Source organism: Pogona vitticeps, chromosome 5 (assembly GCF_051106095.1).
Source record: "Pogona vitticeps strain Pit_001003342236 chromosome 5, PviZW2.1, whole genome shotgun sequence".
NCBI lineage: Eukaryota > Metazoa > Chordata > Lepidosauria > Squamata > Agamidae > Pogona > Pogona vitticeps.
The window spans coordinates 98,430,444-98,449,058 of record NC_135787.1 but is presented as its reverse complement, the minus strand read 5'-3'; the positions used below and the strand labels follow the sequence as shown (position 1 = coordinate 98,449,058).

At 39.0% G+C, this 18,615-nt stretch overlaps 1 protein-coding gene and 1 long non-coding RNA gene across 2 annotated transcripts in view; one reads left to right on the top strand and one right to left on the bottom strand.

Annotated features, from left to right (window-relative positions):
• Positions 1-285: 285 nt before the first annotated feature.
• Positions 286-9,553, bottom strand: LOC140707454 (uncharacterized). Its single transcript, XR_012087539.2, has 3 exons — positions 9,487-9,553; positions 6,713-6,953; positions 286-1,064 (listed from the first exon to the last, which is right to left on the bottom strand). It is a non-coding gene; the product is annotated as an uncharacterized LOC140707454 (long non-coding RNA).
• A 7,909-nt stretch (positions 9,554-17,462) lies between these two features.
• The window catches only part of ANO2 (anoctamin 2), a 227,064-nt gene continuing 225,911 nt past the window's right edge, over positions 17,463-18,615 (top strand). Inside the window, exon 1 of the mRNA XM_020785745.3 lies at positions 17,463-17,656. Coding sequence (XP_020641404.3) covers positions 17,638-17,656 — 19 coding nt within the window. The 5' untranslated portion in view covers positions 17,463-17,637. The remainder of the gene's footprint in view (positions 17,657-18,615) is intronic.

The following is an 18,615-nucleotide window of genomic DNA, read 5'->3' as shown; positions in this document are numbered from 1 at the left end:
ATGTTGGATTCTAAATCACAGAGGTCCTAGCCAGCCTGGCAAATGTCCAGAGCTGATGAAATTGGAATTTAGAACAGTACAGAAAGTAAGAGTCTAGAGAGTAGACCACTAAGAGTCTAGTTTGATGGTCCATCTGTTTCCCAGAATAAAGCTTATTAGGCCATACTTACTTCAGTATCGCAAGCCATGGCAGAGACTAAATTAACAACAAAAGAACAATTGCCTTAATAGTAGGAGGGGAGCCATTGTATAGGTAGATGCGTAAAAGTCTTCTTAAAAGAAAGATAGGAAGAAGTAGTAAAGACGGAATGGAATTGAGAGTACTTTACTGGAGTATGAGGAGTGATGCCAACCAGATTAGAAATGGCAATATTAAATTATTCAAATTAGGGATAATTATCCTGAATTGGATTTACAATCACATAACTGAAAATGTAAAATTTCACCCCTCACTACAGAACACTCCTACCAAAGCTGAAAGACATACTTACGTACAAATACACAAATCTGCAAAAACAGAATCTGAAAATTTTCCACCAGATGGCACTCTTCCTCATAAACATGAAGCAATAGCTCTGATGCATAACCCTAATTACAGTATTTAAAACCAGTCTTGGTTTGGGTTAATTATTAATTTGAATTACTTCATTTCAGTACATGTCCTCTGCTTGTTTCTTGAATACTTGGACACACATTTTTATTAACTTGTCAGAGGAATATGTACATTATACACCTGATGAAGCTCCACATGTGAGTTCTGTTCATGTTATATTATCCTGCTGACACAAGGAGCACATGAACAGATATGCTTAAAATATAATGAAGATGGCCATTTTGTTGTGAGCCATCATCAGACCCTGTCAATTGCAACATCTCTGATAATGACTTGAGCCAGAATCATCTGGTCATGCACCAGATATGAAACCCCTTGTAGTGCAGCTTGATAAGTCCATTCAGTGCTTCCCAAACCCTGGCATCACGTCCCGTTTCTGACTTTGGAGGAACTCTCATACTTTTTCACCTTGTCTTTAGCAACCCTCTTTTAACAACAACAAAAATGAAACCTGTAGTTTAAAAGGAGAAATAAACACAAACTTAATAAAAATTATTTTACATTTAGAATGAGCATTCTTTTTCTAATGGTTGAAATAATTATATCTATTAGAGACATTTGTTTAATGTATTCGCAAAGGCTTTCATGACCAGGATCTAATGGTTGTTGTGGGTTTTTCGGGCTCTTTGGCCAGATCCTGAAGGTTGTTCTTCCTAATGTTTCACCAGTCTCTGTGGCCGGCATCTTCAGAGGACAGGAGTAGCACTCTGTGCTCTGGTGCAGTTTGTTTGAAGGTTGAGTATTTATAGCTGTTGGATCAACTTTTGTCCTTTTCAGGAGATGGGTGATTATGGCGATCAGTGTGTTTTTGTTGTGGGTGTATTGTTGTGATAAGGAGAAGAGATTATCTGTCACTCGGATTGATGGATGTTGTTAGCTGGTCTTTTGTGTGTAGTGATCACCAGTCCTTGTGGCTGGGTAGAGTTTGTTGACCTTTTGCAGGCTGTATTTTTCAGTGCTGGGAGCCAAGCTTTGTTTAGTTTTAAATTTTCTTCTTTTTTGTTGAAGCTCTGCTGGTGTTTGTGGATTGCAATGGCTTCCCTGTGCAGTCTAACGTAATGATTGCTGGAGTTGTCCAGTATTTCAGTATTTTGAAATAGAATTTCATGTCCAGCTTGTTTCAGGGCATCTTCAGCTACTGCCAATTTTTCCAGTTGTTTTAGTCAGCAGTGTCTCTGATGTTCATTGATTCTGGTGTGGATGCTTTGTTTTGTGGTTCCAATATATATCTGGCCACAACTGCAAGGTATCCGGTATACTCTTGCAGTGGTGAGGGGGTCCCTTTGGTCCTTTGCTAACCATAACATTTGTCGTATTTTTGTGGTGGGTCTGAATACTGTTTGTAGGTTGTGTTTTTTCAAAAGTTTCCCCATGCGGTCCGTGACCCCTTTGATGTAACTCACTCGACATTACTTACGGTTGAACAGATAATTGCAATCTAAAAACATCTGCTTTGCGCAACAAGCATCAACAGACTTACCTCCAACAGACTCAAGAGAGGGAAAAAGACAGAGCAGGGAGGCGTAGCTCTCTCTAAACTCAGAGGCAGGGAAGGAAGATCAGTCAACACTGGATAAATAGTCACCCCAGCCTAGAAAAGTCCCTCCCAGTCACACATAGTAAAGGCAGCATGCAAGGTTGGAATAAATCTGACAATATAAAGTACTCATGAGGGCCTAACTAGGAATATGCAATTTTGTACTTGATTAGATCCATGGCAGAAATAAAACTGGGATGATATCCTGGGATGACCGTGGGAAACAATCATGTTGTTATAGCACAGTTACATCTTTCAACATTATTATTTGTACCTCTTATGTTGCGCATGCAGAACATGCTGTTTTATCAATCAGTGAAGCAAAATATGGCATTTTTTTGGTTAACTGATTAAGAAACAAGTTGTCCTATAATTGCTATAATACAACAAAATAAAAAGCAAGAGACAAAAATGTAATGGTAAATGACTAAATACGATAGCAGACATAACAGTGGACTTCATCCACGAAAACTCAAATTAAAATATAGCAGTTTGTCTTTAAGGTGCCACAATGTTTTTGTCTGTTGTGGTTTTTTTGTTTATTTTGGCTTATATTCTTCCATTGATTAACACAGCTGCTTCTTTGAAAACTGCAAACATATCGGCTAATGATCGCTTCCAGATGGACAGCTCTTAACACTACTCAAGAAAAGGCATTCTTTTACTCTTCTATCTTACCTTTCAGAACTAGTGTTTGAGGTAAGAAAAATTAAACAAAATAAAATAACCTCTCCTCCCCATGGAAGCTGCATTGTGAAAAAGTGGCTAGTACTAATAGAAAATAGTCTTTTTGTCCCATGCGCGCGCACACACACACACACACATCAATCTTGGATTGTACATGGGACTCAGAGGGAAGTAGAATAGGAATTTCATGTGCCCTCATTCAGATTATTCAGGGTGACTGTTACTCAGAATGCACACAAGCTAAATTAGCCTTCTGCCTTATTCCATCAATGTGTAGGAAAAGAAGAGAGGAAAAGAGGCCCACCCCATCAGATTGTGTGAGGAATCAGCTTGTTTGGGCTCATTTTTCATTCATCTATTTTCACTTCTGCTTTACTGTATTTGCAGGGATTGTTTTTTAGGTGTGCTCCCCTCTTCCTTTTTTGGGGGGGAGGTTATCACATTTCTTTGAATGGAAGCCTAGTTGATCTTTGAAAGCCACTTTGAAAGTTTTTGGAGTCAAAAGAAGAGTGCAAGAATATTTTGCTGAGCATGATAAAGATTCTAAGCATCCCTACTGTTTTGCAGTGACAGTGTGTTTGAGTTGCCTCTCCAGTGGAAAATATCTTTGAGCTACTCCTGGGTTCAGTGCCAGGATTTTTCCCCGATTGCATTAGCCACTGAGGGTGGAGACACAGTTATATAATCAAGTCACATGGGAAGGGTATTGTTGATAATAAAGAAGAGGGTGCTTCCTCCTTACCTATTTAGAAACAGAAAGCAACCTGGCATTTCTACCTATCGTGCCATGTTCTCTGGTGGAGCAAGAAGCATATTAATTTGGGGCTGTACAAAAGAACACAACTAAGTCTGGTGAAGAATACGTTTCTTTTTGATTTGAAATTTCTTCAGTGTTTTTTAAGATTTGATGGTGAGTGTTTTTTTGGGGGGGGTGGGAACTCCTCTGTTTTTCCATGAGTTTTTTACCAGCACATAATACTGGTGTGCATGCTGATAACTGCATATACCACTTGTTCATTTTCTTTTTGCCTGTTTTATATGCCTTGCACCTTCTTCAGAGGAGTCAACACGACAGAAGAACTGGTTGGAAATTCAATCTTCTCCCACTACTCCTTGCAGCTGAAATACACATTTGGAAATTTGATTGTGCTAATTTTGTATCAAACTTTGGCAAAATTATTATTTTTTCTTTGAACTACCACTATCAGCATCCTCAGTGGTCATGCTAGGTTTCTTGGATATGTAGTTTGCTTGTTTTTAAGACATTTTTTCAGGTTTTGCTCCTTCCAAACCTCTTCAGTATATCAGTAGTTCTTACTGAAGTGATCAAGGCACTTGGGTCCTGGCAAAACATCTACCCTGTTACTTTAGTACCATTTGCACTATAGCCATAAAAGGGAGAGACGAAAGACCCCAGCTATTACCACCAGATTGATGAGGAGAGGGGAAATTGGACAAAACAAGGAGGGAGGAATCAGTTTCAGACCTATTAGCACTATGGGAATTCAACAGGCTTCTACATGGGTTTGGAAATACCTCAGCTGTTTTCTGAACTACTGTATTAGGCCTTGGAAAAAGCTCCCTTGACGTCAGTGGGAGTTATCTTTGGGCAGACAAGTATAGGCTTGCTTTAAAACATTGCCTAAACAGGACTCATCAGCCTAGCTAAATGGGCAGGAAGATCATGTGCAAACCATGTGGGGGCAAGAAAAGAGTAGATAGGATACCTCCTGCAGAAATTCCACAGCTTTTGCAGAACATATTGTATTGATGGCTGACTTTCACCTGCACAGCTTCACCCAATTTACCCAAAGGTGCTAAATAAACGCTTCTGCATACAACGTATGCCCTCCACAAACAAACAAAACAGTGTGTTGTTATTTATATTATTTATTTAATTTTTTTTCATCTACCTTTCTCTTCAAGATGACCCAAGGTGGCTTACAATATTAAAAACAATCAATATAAAAACTGGAAGAGGAGAGAAACAAACAAGCAAAAAACCAAAACAGGAGTCCAACGCGTAGGCAGCCAGTCACTGAGAAGACTGCCTGAAGAAAAAAAGCCTTTACAAAGAGGGGGCTAGTCTGGCCTCGTATGAGGGTTGCAACAGGATAGAACAGGCATATATAGTCATAGCCAAAAATATTGGCACCCTTGCAATTCTGTCAGAAAATGAAACCCTTCTCTCAGAAAATTGTTGCAGTTGCAAATGGTTTGGTACTCACATGGTTTGCATTGGAACATCACAAAAAAACAGAGAAGAAAAGTCAAATCTGATACAATCCCACACAGAAACCCAAAAATGCACTGGCCAAAATTATTGGCACCCTTAACTTAATATTTGGTAGCACCCGTTTTGGAAAAAAATAACTGAAATCAATTGCTTCCTGTAACTATGAATGAGTTTCTTACACCTCTCTACTGGAATTTGGGACCACTCTTCTTTTGCAGACTGCTCCAGGGCCTTCAGATTTGAAGGATGCCTTCTCCACAGTTGTTCTATGGGATTCAAATCTGGACTTATTGCTGGCCATTTCAGAACTCTCCAGTGCTTTGTTTGTAACAAGTTCTGAGTGCTTTTTGAAGTGTTTTTGGGTCATTGTCCTGCTGGAAGACCCATGACCTCTGGTGGAGATGCAAATTTCTGACCCTGACCACTACATTGTGCCCCAAGATTCTTTGGTAATCATCAGATTTCATGATGCTGTTCACACAGACAAGGCATCTAGTGCCAGAAGCAGCAAAGCAACCCCAAAACAACTTTGAACCTCCACCATGTTTGACTGTAGGGACTGTGTTCTTTTCTCTGAATGCCTCATTTCTTGTTCTGTAAACAGTGCCATAATGTCCTTTACCAAAAAGCTCTACTTTTGTCTCAGCTGTCCACAGTACGTTCTCCCAGAAAGATAGTGGTTTTGTCACATAAATGTTGGTATACTCTAGTCTACCTTTTTTATACCTTTGTGTCAGCAATGGTGTCCTCCTGGGTCTCCTACCATAGTGTCCCTTTTCATTCAAATGGTGATGGATAGTGCAAGCTGACACTGTTGTACCCTGTGTCTGCAGATCAGCTTAAATTTGTTTGCAAGTTAATCTGGGTTCTGTATCCACCATTCAAACAACTCTTCATTGTAATTTTTCAGCAATTTCGCTCTTCCGTCCACATCCAGCGAGGTTAGCTACAGTACCATGGGCTGTAAACCTCTTGATGATACTGCACACAGTGGACACAGGAACATTTAAGATCTCTGGAGATGGACTTGTAGCCCTGATATTTTTCCACAATTTTTTTCTCTCAAATCCACATCTATGTGTGTCAGTATCCTACTTGCCTGTCGGAAACATGGAGGGCCAAAGATAACAATATTATTAACATACGTTCAGATGAAATGTTGTCTCAAGTGGTGGAAGGTGTTGGTTTATCATTAGCATGTGCTCTTCCTCACCTCAGTTTCTTGTACACTAGTGTGGTTTATTTTCTGATTAGACAATGGAGAATAATTATGGGCATCATAGGAAGTCTGATTGCTAAAACATGTGCCCCTGAGGATACTGCATTGCTGGAGGGAAAACATGTTACTAACCAGAGAATCACACATTTTTCTTAACATCTAGCTTGCTTATTTGTTTGCTTGCTTGATTAAAATATTTTATGCCACCTTTCTCGAAACCAAGGAAGCTTACAGTATGAAAAGAAACAAAGTTAAAACCCAAATAATAAATTATTGCAATATTTAAAAAAGCTTTAAACAAATATGATATTAAAACTCATAATAAGAGCAAGATTAGAAACATAAGTAAAACACAGTGATAAGTAAAGTGATCTGTTTAAAAATCCCCTTGGTCAACCAGTCATTTCAAGGAAAGCTTACCTGAAGGAATTTCTGCTTATGGAAGGATAGCAAAGATGGAGCCAGCTTGGCCTCTGGTGGGAGAGAGTTCCAGAGTCTTGGAGCAGCAACAGAGAAGACCATTTCCAGTATCTCCATGAAATGTGCCTGTGAGGATGGTGGAACCAAGAGAAAGGCCCCCCCTGATGATCTTATGGCTTAATACATATGTGAGGATTTCAGCAAATCTTGGAAATCTTGATGGTAAATGCAACACTGGTAGCTGCAGTACATTTTTGGGGGGAAATGAATAGGATGAAGAATTATGTAATGATGATAAGTTAGACAGCCAAGGCATGGCACACACATGCTCCAGAGCAGTAGCAAACACATTTGATAATTCTTTGAATGTTTGAAGATGGCTAACATATTATCATAATAACCTTTCTCCGAGTTCAGCCTACCCAACTTATCTGCATATGATCTGTTTTCTGGACCCCTTTTATCTTTGTTGCCCTTTTCTGGATACATTTTTTATTTATTATTATTATTTATTATTTATTTATTTTATTTCTATCCCGCCTATCTGGTCTTATTAGACCACTCTAGGCGGCTTACAATCACACATTCCTTTTTACCTTGTCAGGTGTGGATATTTTCTGGACAGCAGAGTAATTAAAGACAAGAATAATCTCTATTTGTTATTTTGGACAGTTCTCACATACACCTTTTGATTTTCAGTTGCTAAATATTTAATACTTTGTGCTTGAATGTGTGACTTCATCTCACTGAAAAGCCACTTTGCTTAACGATGATAATGACAGCTCTGTTTGTGGTGTTTGATCTGTAATGGTTTATTCAAGCATTTATATCATCGCTAGATACGACAATCATTAAGTGGTGTACAAGCATGGAGGAAACACCCCTGACTCATTGCAGTTTTTAATAACATAATACCTCAAATGACAGTATACTTTAGCATGTTTTGAACCTGCCCCCATCAGTTTCAGCCAACTGGTGAACTGATTTAATTGCTGCTCACAGGGGAAGATGGATTACAGGAACATTAAATGGATTTGGGGAGGAGTTTTATATAACTCCTCAATTATTAATTACAAGTAATCTCTCAGTCAACTTTAACAGACTTCCAAGTCCTATTCTTCCCCAGTGACTGAAACACTATCTAGTATAATGGCATTATTTGTCACAGCTCTGCATTATCAGCTAACACTACTCTCATAGCCTTTGGAAGAAAACAATGCCATCCCATGAAAAATAAGATGTTTTCTATTCCCAAAACGCCCATCTCCCAATTCAGTGTCACAAAAAATTGTACTAAATTTGTTATTTATTTACTTTGAAGTTTAGCCCATCCTATCCCGAGAATGAAAATGTGCTGATAGCGCAGTCCTACCACTAGACACCAACCAACTTGAATCAACTATTGCAGAAAAGCCCATAGGCTCAGACTTTGGTGAGTCTCCAGAGCAGATAATTCTGAAGATGGAAAATAAAGTAGACTTTGAATTTATTTCTGCATGAGGACATGACCCAGAATGGGGACGGTATACATAAAAAAATATTCCTCAATATGAGTGAGATTGAGTCCTGGTATGAAAAAAATGCAATTAATTTCTGAATTAATACATAAGAATTCTATACACACATGCCCCATCATCATTATATGCATGTGTATAACTTAGAATAAATCATTGGAAAATTAGAGGTATTTTCTCTTTCTGAAATTTTAAAATGCATATATTGTGTTTTCACAGATCCTTAATTTACAGTAATTAAATATATCTTCTAAAAAACCTGAGGAGGAAAATTGTTCATTCTGCACAGCGTAAGAATAGTACAAGGTGCTACTGGTAAAACGTATTAGCCTAATATATTTGAGTGTATGTGTATAAAATACACATTCTATATATCTTTGCCAGTAAAGAGGCATATAATTTACATTTCCCCCCTAGGAAAATACAATTTGAAAGTGAATTGTTTTATTCATGGACTGTTTGGGTCATCATTCTATACCATGAAAAAGGTATATAATTTCTAGGGTTATAAATGTTGGGATTCTCAGGCTCTAAAAACAGACATTACAGGGTCACCCCCAGTGTCCATCATTTCGTGAGAAACATGGAAACCTATCTAAGAAGTTTTAAGGCAGCACTGCTTTACTTGGATGTTTTTTTAAAAGATCCTTTGTTTCTTGTATTTCTATTTGCAGTGGTGCCTCACAAGACGGGCGCTCTGTTTAATGACGAATCCGCATTATGATGAGGTTTTTGCGATCAAAACAGCTGATTGTCGGGTTTCCAAAATGGCCGCCGGGCGCTCAAAATGGCTCCCCGCTGTGTTTAGGAGCCATTTTTCACTGCACAGGCACCTGAAATTGGCCGCACCTATGGAGGATCTTCACTGGACGGTGAGTTCTTAGCTGATTGGACCAGGTTTTAATGCGTTTCAATTGCTTTTTTATTTTCGCTTTACGACGTTTTCGTTCTTATTTATTTATTTATTTAACATCATAATGTGAGGCACCACTGTACTACATTTTTAAGGAAGTAGTTCTTTAAACTAAATTCACACACTCTAAAAAATATGATAATAGAGTGTGCAGATAAATAATTTTAAAAAATCAAAACTGGAAAAAGTCTTGGAGGTCAGCTTGTCCATTCCTGTAGTAAAACAGGACACAACTGTGTGTGGTAAAATCACATCCCTGGCCTATAGACATCAGTCTCTACCTATGGTCAGCAAAGCAAACTGCACAACCTTTTGTGATAGTTTGTTCCATTGCTGAACATTCTTACCATAAAGCAATTTCTTCCATGCTTATTTGTTTTCTTGTAATGTTATAGCTTCATAGTTTGATTCTGCCTTTTAAAGAAGAAATTTCAAAATTTCAGAAACTTGAAGGAACAACAACAACAACAACAACAACAACAACAACAACTACAACAACAACAACAACAACGACAATGATAATGATGATGCACTCGTTATTATGCAAAAAAATAAAAAATAAAAAAATGCCAGTCTCCAAAACCCATGGAAGCATCAGATAGTGAAAGTGTCAGAAAATGAGGAAGTCAAGATCTTGTGGGATTTCCACATCCAAACTGATAGAAACCTCAAACATAATACACCACACATAGTAGAACAGAACAAAGAAATGGATTGTTGACATTGTAATTCCAGGAGATGCCAGAGCTGAAAACAGAGAATTGGAAAAACTAACAAAGTACAGAGACCTGCCAATTGAAACATCTCACCTCTGGAAGAAACATACTTCAGTGGTCCCCGTAGTCATCGGGATTTTGGGAACAATATCAAGAAATTTCACACAGTACTATAAACAGTTGCAGATCTCAGAAATCCCACCATCAGAGCTACAAAAAACAGCAGTATTAGGAACAGCCTACCTACTGTGCAGATATTTAACAGATATTTAGGGTTTTGGTTACAACTTGTATCTGTTCAATAACAACAACAACAACAACAACAACAACAACAACAACAACAACAACAACAACAACAACCACAACCACAACCACAACCACAACCACAACCACAACCACAACCACCACAACAACCACAACAACCACAGCAACAACCACAGCAACAACCCACAGAGCTAGACCCTATGGATCACTTAGCCCAGCCCCTGTCAAGGAGGCCCAATGGGGAATTGAACTCCAAACCTCTAGCTCTGCAGCCAGATGCTTAAAGCACTGAGCATGTTTCTTAAATGAAAACTTATCCTGGCTATTGATCTGTCTAGGCCAGGGTGGGCAGGTTTCAAAGGTCTGAGAAACCACACATGGCTCTACTTAGATATTGGAAGGCTGCATATAAAACCAGGGGTGGACCAAAGGTTCTGGCAGCACTCAAAATGTGGCAATTTCCCCCCACATTCCCCTAGAGAACACAAGGGGATTTGTAGAGTAAAATATAATTTTTAAAAAAGAATTGAGGTGAGGGCCTGGAAGGGAAATGTGCTGGGGGGGGGTGTCTCATGTGGATCCATGGGTGGGCTCATGCACACAAGAGAGCCCATCTCACCCACTCATGTTATAGGTGGAGGCTATTTTGTCACCAGGAGTTATGCAGAGTGAACTGTTCTTCAGGCTTCTGTGCCAAAAATAGTCTGTTTACTCTCATTTCATGGACACAGACTCCTTGTATTGTGCATCCTGGTTTGCCTCTTACAGAGCCACAACAAAACAGATACTTCAGAGGGCTTTTGACGCCATGACCGTTTAACTTCTGTTTCGGTTTTGCTACTTATTTATTGTTTCAATGTTCTTTATCTGTCACATGTCTTTTTATATAGGCTTAAAATAAGGGACACACGCTATGATTCAAACTTAATTCAAAGAGGGATGTCCTTACATGCTGAAAAAGTTCTGAATCTTGAAATGTAAATGTCGTATAACAAAAATTTTCATATCTGGAAGGTGAGTCGTGGCAACTGGACTTCTTTCTTGTTAGCTTGAAACATTTCACTATTCATCCAAGTAGCTTCCTCATCTGAGGAGAGTTGCTAGGAGACGCCTGATATATCCTCCATGTTGGTTTCACTTCCCCCTAGTCTGATTAGACTTGTTAGATGGACAAAGGACTGGGGGGTGAATGAAAATCCGAGCTCTGAAGTCCTTCTTCGCCCATTGTCACTTTTCATAATTTGCACTATAAGCTTACTTTGTTTACAAGTAGTGTTTTAGATTTACATATGGCCTTCACTGGAATTTCTGGTTTCTCAGGAACAAAGGTCTGCTTGAATCAACACATATTTCTTGGAAGAGTAGTGGTTTCAGCTTCTGATGACACTCTGTTCCACCTATGGTTTTGTCCTGTATCCAGCCTCTCATGGATACAGCTGTAGAATTTCCCAGCAATCTGGAGCAGATTTTTGGGATCTACAAGAGGCTGCAATAGAAAGGGAGATTGCTCTTCATGAGCTTAGTAACAGAAGCAATTCTATTATTGAATGCACCTCACTGAAATTGCAGCCAATTACTGAAATTCATTATTTATTATTATATATTTATTGTAATAATTTTTTTAGTTTGTTAACAATCTTGGATTTTTTTTCCAATGGAAAGCCAAAATAAAATACTTGTAATAAATAAACAGTGTAATCCAGTGATCACATGATGTCCCCAAATCTACAAATTAATTCTAAGAATTAGAATTAATAGCACTAATTCTAATTAATGCTACAGTATAAGGAACTTCATTTCCAGAATTCTCCTCTCAACCTTTTGCTGATGGTGATTTTCTGAATACTGAATAACTGCCAAACATTCAGTACTTAGATCTGATATAAATTTGACCTTAGTGTCCAATATTTGATAATATTTAACAATTGACATAGATTGCCTTTTGTATCTGACAACATTCATTGATGGGTTTATGTCAAGTGTTGGGAGTGGGCAGAATGAAGCTCTTGGGCAAATGATCAGTTTATACCTCTGTGAATAGTGAATTATTATTCTGCCAGCAACTTGCTGGGTGAGAATGAAGAGGTGGCAGAAAAGGGAACAGAATGGGGTGGGGCGATGGTGACCCTGTATATGTTTTGCTCTGGCTTAATCCACTGACGCCACTGGCCACATCAGCTACTACATGCCCATTAACAGATTACCCTAGATAGAATTGGGCCATGTAGAGGGAAAAACAAACATTCCTCTTGGTTCTAAAGTCCCAGCCAGGTCAAATTCTCCTTCTCTTGTTCTCAACTGCCTTTTAACTGCTGGCTTCCCACATGGGTGGGCTGCCTATCCCTGAATTTCCTGTTGCCTTGCCAAATATTGCTGGTGGTAAAAAAAAAGTCACAATGTAACTCACAGGGGGTGCCCAACTTTGTTTACAAGCAAAACAGTACTGATGCCTCAGGGAAGCACGACTCAGCTTGAAAGCAGAACATGGTTTATTTTTGTTCACTCTTTTTAAATTTAAAAACTAAAAAGAAAGGAAACTGAAAACAACTAAAAAGAACATCTTAACACAAAAACCTCACAAACATAACCCAATATAAACAAAAAGTTTATATTGCATTATGTTCATGAGGTTTTTGTGTTAAGATGTTCTTTTTAGTTATGTTCAGTTTTTAAATTTAAAAAGAGTTTGCCCAAAGATAGCCCTTTTATTGATATTTGATGGGGACAGATTATATTGTGGAAGGGACTGTCACTCTCGAATTGGCCTTCTCAGCCACACTAGACGCTGTTCCAAGACCTCTATTCAGAGCACGTTACCATAGTCTCTCGAGACTGAAGGATGCCTACAGATGGGGAGCAATGGAGCCGGGCAATGAAATAATTAGTTTCAAATTTAATAACAGCAGCAAAGTTAATGATAGCCAAGATTTGGAAAGTTAAGTGCAATCTTAAACTGGATGATTGGTGTAAGGAAGTGTGGAATATAGCTAGTAATGACAAGTTAACATGTGATATGAAACATCAGAATGGCTTGGTACATGAAAATTTTATTTTGATATATGGGGAGATTTTATTGAATTTGTGTTAAAAGGGGGGGAGGGATTCCTTCATAAGAATCAATGCTGTTTTGGAGGAGGGGAATAGAGCTCTATAACGAAGGAAAATTGGTTATACAGTACCTCCAAATGGTCCAGGTGTGTGGGGAGAAAATAATGACATATAATGAGCTCTTAAATGAAGAAGGTCTATTAAAGACAAAAGATCAACTAGAGAGCCAAGGACTGATTTTTTTTTTCCCATGGTGGCCCCAATTGCAACTACAATCGATCTATAATCAGGACAAAAAACACAAGGATTCTATAGAGAATATACAACATTTGATAAAATATTACTCACAATAAAAAAAAAAACAAATTAAAACAATATACAAATGTTTATTGCAGTGGGACACCCAAGATGAAGACGTTAAGGAGACAATGGTAAAATGGTCAAAAAATGGATATAGTATAGAGCTTGAAAAATGGCAACAAATGTGGACTAAAAATCTTAAGCTAACATTAGCAACCTCTTATAAGGAAAATCTATACAAAATGTTTTATAGATGGCATCTCCCTCCATCCAGACTTGCAAAAATTTCTGCCAACATCTCGAATAAATGCTGGAAATGCAAAAACCAAGAAGGAACTTATTATCACACATGGTGGACATGTAATATTGCAAGGAAATATTTGATTACAATTCATACATAGATTAAGCAAATGACTAAGCAAAAATTACAATTTAAACCAGAAATCCTCTTTTTGGGATTAATACCAAATAATATAAACAAGCAAACCTATTATATAATAACACATGTCCTGACAGCAGCTAGTTTAGCATGGGCACAGTTTTGGAAAGAGGGAAACTCGCCAAAAGATAAAATGATTATCAAAAATATATTAGAGTGTGTAGAAATGGACAGATCAACAAAGAGATTAAAAGGGCAAGAAAAATCAACTTATGAAAGCTGGAACCTATTTTATGAATGGTGGAAAACAAAAGCTTTGTAACAAACAGAAAGTAAATGTAAAAAGATAAAGGTTCCCCTTGACAATTTTTGTCCAGTTGTGTTCGACTCTAGGGGGCGGTGCTCATCCCCGTTTCCAAGCTATAGAGCCAGCGTTTTGTCCGAAGACAATCTTCCATGGTCACATGGCCAGTGCAACTTAGACACGGAACGCTGTTACCTTCCCACTGAGGTGGTCCCTATTTATCTACTTGCATTTGCATGCTTTCGAACCGCTAGGTTGGCGGAAGCTGGGACAAGCAACGGGCGCTCACTCCGTTGCATGGATTCGATCTTACGACTGCTTGGTCTTCTGACCCTGCAGCACAGGCTTCTGCGGTTTAGCCCGCAGCGCCACCACGTCCCTTATAAACAGAAAGTAAATAAGTAAAATGAATAATATGGAGAAGATCTTGCTGAAAGAAATGTATTATTATACAAGAATGCTTGTAGGCTAAGCTTTACAGTATGTATTGTCTTTAGATAGAGATATATGTGTGTGTGTATGTGTGTGTGTGTATATATACACACACACATACATATAGATACATACATATACATAAATACATACATACATACATACTTATACATACATACACACACACACATATAAAATGCTTTTTAATATATATTTGTAAGTTTTATGTTGGGAAAATAAAATAATTATTTTAAAAACGTATCTGTTGATCCTCATTGATATCTCAGCCGCCTTTGATACCATCAGCCATGGTATCCTCCTGGGGAGGCTCTCCGAGTTGGCTCCGATACTTCTTGGAGGACCATCCTCAGAGAGACCAGCTTGGGGAGAATGTATCGGCTCTGTGGAACCTCAATTGTGGGGTCCCACAGGGCTAGATTATCTTCCCAATGCTGTTCAATATCTACATGATGATACTGGGTCATCAGGGCATTTGGGGCTTCATGTCATCAGTATACTGATGATATCCAGCTCTACATCTCCTTTTTCCCAACAACAGTGGATGCCATTTCATCCCTTCAGCACTGTCTGGAGACTGTATTGCTGTGGATGCAGATGAATGGTCTGAGGCTGAACCCAGACAAAATGGAGGTCCTGAGGGTGGGTGGCCCCACCATTGACAGTTTGGGAAACTCCCTCTCTTTTTGGAGAGTGAATATCAGCACAAAAAGTGAGCTTCACAGCTTGGGGATTTATCTGGATTCGGCACTTACTATGGAAACCCAGGTAGCGTCAGTGATCCGCACTGCCTACTTCCATCTTTGGTGGATTGCCCAGCTGCGTTCCAATCTTGATGTCAGGGCGCTCACCACTCTGGTCCATGCACTTGTAGTCTCGAGATTAGACTACTGTAATGCGCTCTGCATGGGGCTACCTCTGAGATTGGTGTGGAAGCTTCAAATGGTGCTGAAAGCGGCAGCCAGACTTCTCACTGGGGTGAGCAAATGTCATATCTCCCCAACTCTGGCTGCCTTGCATTGGCTGCCCGTTCATTTCCACATTGATTTCAAAGTGTTAATGATGACATATAAAGCCCTACATGGTTTAGGATTTCAATACCTAGCAGAACGCCTCCTCCCACCTATGAGTTCTACCCGAATCACTTGCTTTAGCCAGGATGAGGGGCCAAGGGAGGCCTGGAGAGAAAGAACAAGAAATCGGGTCTTCTTGGCAGTGGCCTCTTGCCTTTGAAACAATCTTCCCCCAGAAATTTGCCTAGCCCCCTCTCTGAGTGTTTTTAAGAGCAAACTTAAGACCTGGCTCTTTAGGCAGGCCTTCGCTCCTGTCAATACCTAACTTACTCCATTGCCATATCTTGTTGTATTATTGTTGTTCTATTTTATATTGCCATTATTTGTACTGTTGTTAGCCACCCAGAGTAGACTTTGATCTAGATGGGTGGGGTATAAATTAAATAAATAAAAATAAATAAATAAAATAAAACAACAACAAAAATACAGAGCATTTTCACCCAGCTGTAATGTACAAGATAATTAACCAAATACAGCAGCAACCCCATATCTGCAGGGGATCTATTCCACAATCTACCACAAATGCCTGAAACTATAGATAATAGTGAACCATATATACAACATACAAGAAGGTGGGAGAAAGGCCCTTGTATGTTGTACGTAGGATAATTGATGCCACAGGTATGGGGGTCCTACTATATACGTAATTTGCATAATTTTCACGGACATACAGTATTTGTACAGCTTAATGTGTACTATAATACAGTGTGGGACCATGTTGCAGGACCACACTCTGAAAACATATCTCTTTCACTGTGTAACATTCCCAAATAATAATTCCAAGCAAAGGGAAACGCCCATGGGAATAAAACTGCTTCTTTATATGCAGATCCTTGTTACTACTAACCTGTTTGCTAGTAAAGAGGTCAGTGATCCTTTTGGAATACTAATCTAGTGTGAGATAGTTTCCTACTGTTCTGTCCCAATTCCCAAACCCACAAGAAGCAGCAAGTGTCTTTAATATTATTGCCAGCGGAACAGGGAGAAACTCTTGCTGATCTGCATTAATTAATACCAATCTACCTTCTTTTAATACTTGGCTTTAGTGTCTCAAAACAACATTGTCAGTATTTCTGGCAAACAAATCTTTGCCAGCTTTCTGTTATTTCATGTTATGGGAAGAAACCCTGTCAATAAGCATACAGTAGCAGAGGATGTTGGAGGAGCATGTTTTAGGCTACAAAAGGTAACATAAATTACCTCAATATAACAAAGTCAAAAGGAACACTTCATATGGGACACACACTTAAAATTATACATTCAGGCAAGATCTGAAGAGGGAAGTGCCTCTACCTTACAAGGTTCAAGGCTAACCAGGACCTAATGGCCTTGCTCTGATTGTACAGTTGATTACAAGATAATCCCTTGAATATTTCATGCCAAAAGAAGCATGCAGCATGCAAGCAGTATGGTAATATGAGAGCTGACATGGAGCCTTATAAAAAGCCTGCCACACTTACCTCCTGCCAGGTAGCATTGTCCACTCTTTTAGATGCACGGTGGCTCTCCTGTGCAGCAGTAATCAGCTAGGATTCCTCACCTAATCCTTATCAGCACAAGCAGCTGCTCCTTCTGGCTTTGGAGCAGAGCGGATTCTAACTTAAGACGCCAGCTTCGCCCTGGATTTTTCTCCTCATTATCTCCTAATGCTGTCCCATTGCTTTTGTTAGTCTATGAAGTTTGAGGAAGAGATGGCAGTATCACAGCTACAAGATGCCCTGAGCATTAGTAACTGGGGGTGTGGCTATTTTTGCTTCTCATTTATAAAGTGACTGCTGAAATAGAAGATCTGGCTAATTTGAATTGGTGTGTGGTTTACTTCCAGAAGGCTTTGGTTAGGGTGGTACCTGATAGCGCTGTTCACCAATGACAAGCCTCTGCAGGACTACAAAACTATTGCAAATAGTCAACAGAGCAAAGTCCTCTTAGTGTTGGGGAAGCATCCACCAGGTTCTTGTTCCAGTATGGAAGTCGGAAAATATGGTAAGATTACTCTTTGTTTTGTTGTTAATTGCTAAGTAAGATGTTGGCTCATGGTAGTGAAATGGACTTTACCTTCTTCTTAAACATGCTTTCAACATAAATAATATCTCAGTAAAATGTCTTGTTTTGGCATCTAATGCTATGTTTATTAGTGAGAGCATAGAATCAATTGACAGCTTAATCCATACGCAAATCCTAGCAAATCTCCAATTTAGATATATTATTATTTCTACATTTATAACCCCAAATGCGTTACTTCTGAGCATGTCCACAGCTTTTTATCTTATGCATAACTGGAGGAATTTCCATTAAGCTTGGGCATATCTAACAGCAGAACAAGAAGAATAATGGAAGGGTCAACTATGGAATGAAAGTTGTGTCTAAATGATAACAATGGGGCAGCAAAACTAAGCTAAATGAGAGAGGGCTTGGCCCAGCCTGGGCACCATTGCAAGAAAGCCCCTGTTCATGAACTGCTGGGTAGCTCAGTTGTTTAGGCATCAGTGGAGTCAGAGGCTGGGAGTTCAATTCCCCTCTGTTCCTCTCTGACAGGGACTAGACTCAATGATCCACTGGGTCCCTTCCAGCTCTGCAGTTCTCAGATTATCAAAGATTCCTTCAATAAAGTCTTGAATTGCAACAAAATGCAAGCCAGTAATTCCAATGGGAACGGCTCAGTTATGTAGCTGAATCTCAAACCATTGCATGATCCTTTCTCTCCTCAGAAGCAACCACTGTTTGAGGAGTGTGGTTCTTAGCTCGTTCTGCAGGGGCAGCTCCTTCTCCTGCAGTTTCATAATGAAGGATAGAAGAGCCACTTTACTGACATCTCCCTTCACATTTGGTCATGTTAGTGAGAAGAGAGATGGCAAAAGTCTGTCTGTTTCACTTTCTCCCATATTTAATATTTTCAAAAATATTCTTTAAGCTATTTGTGAATATTATGGAATTTTTCTAAA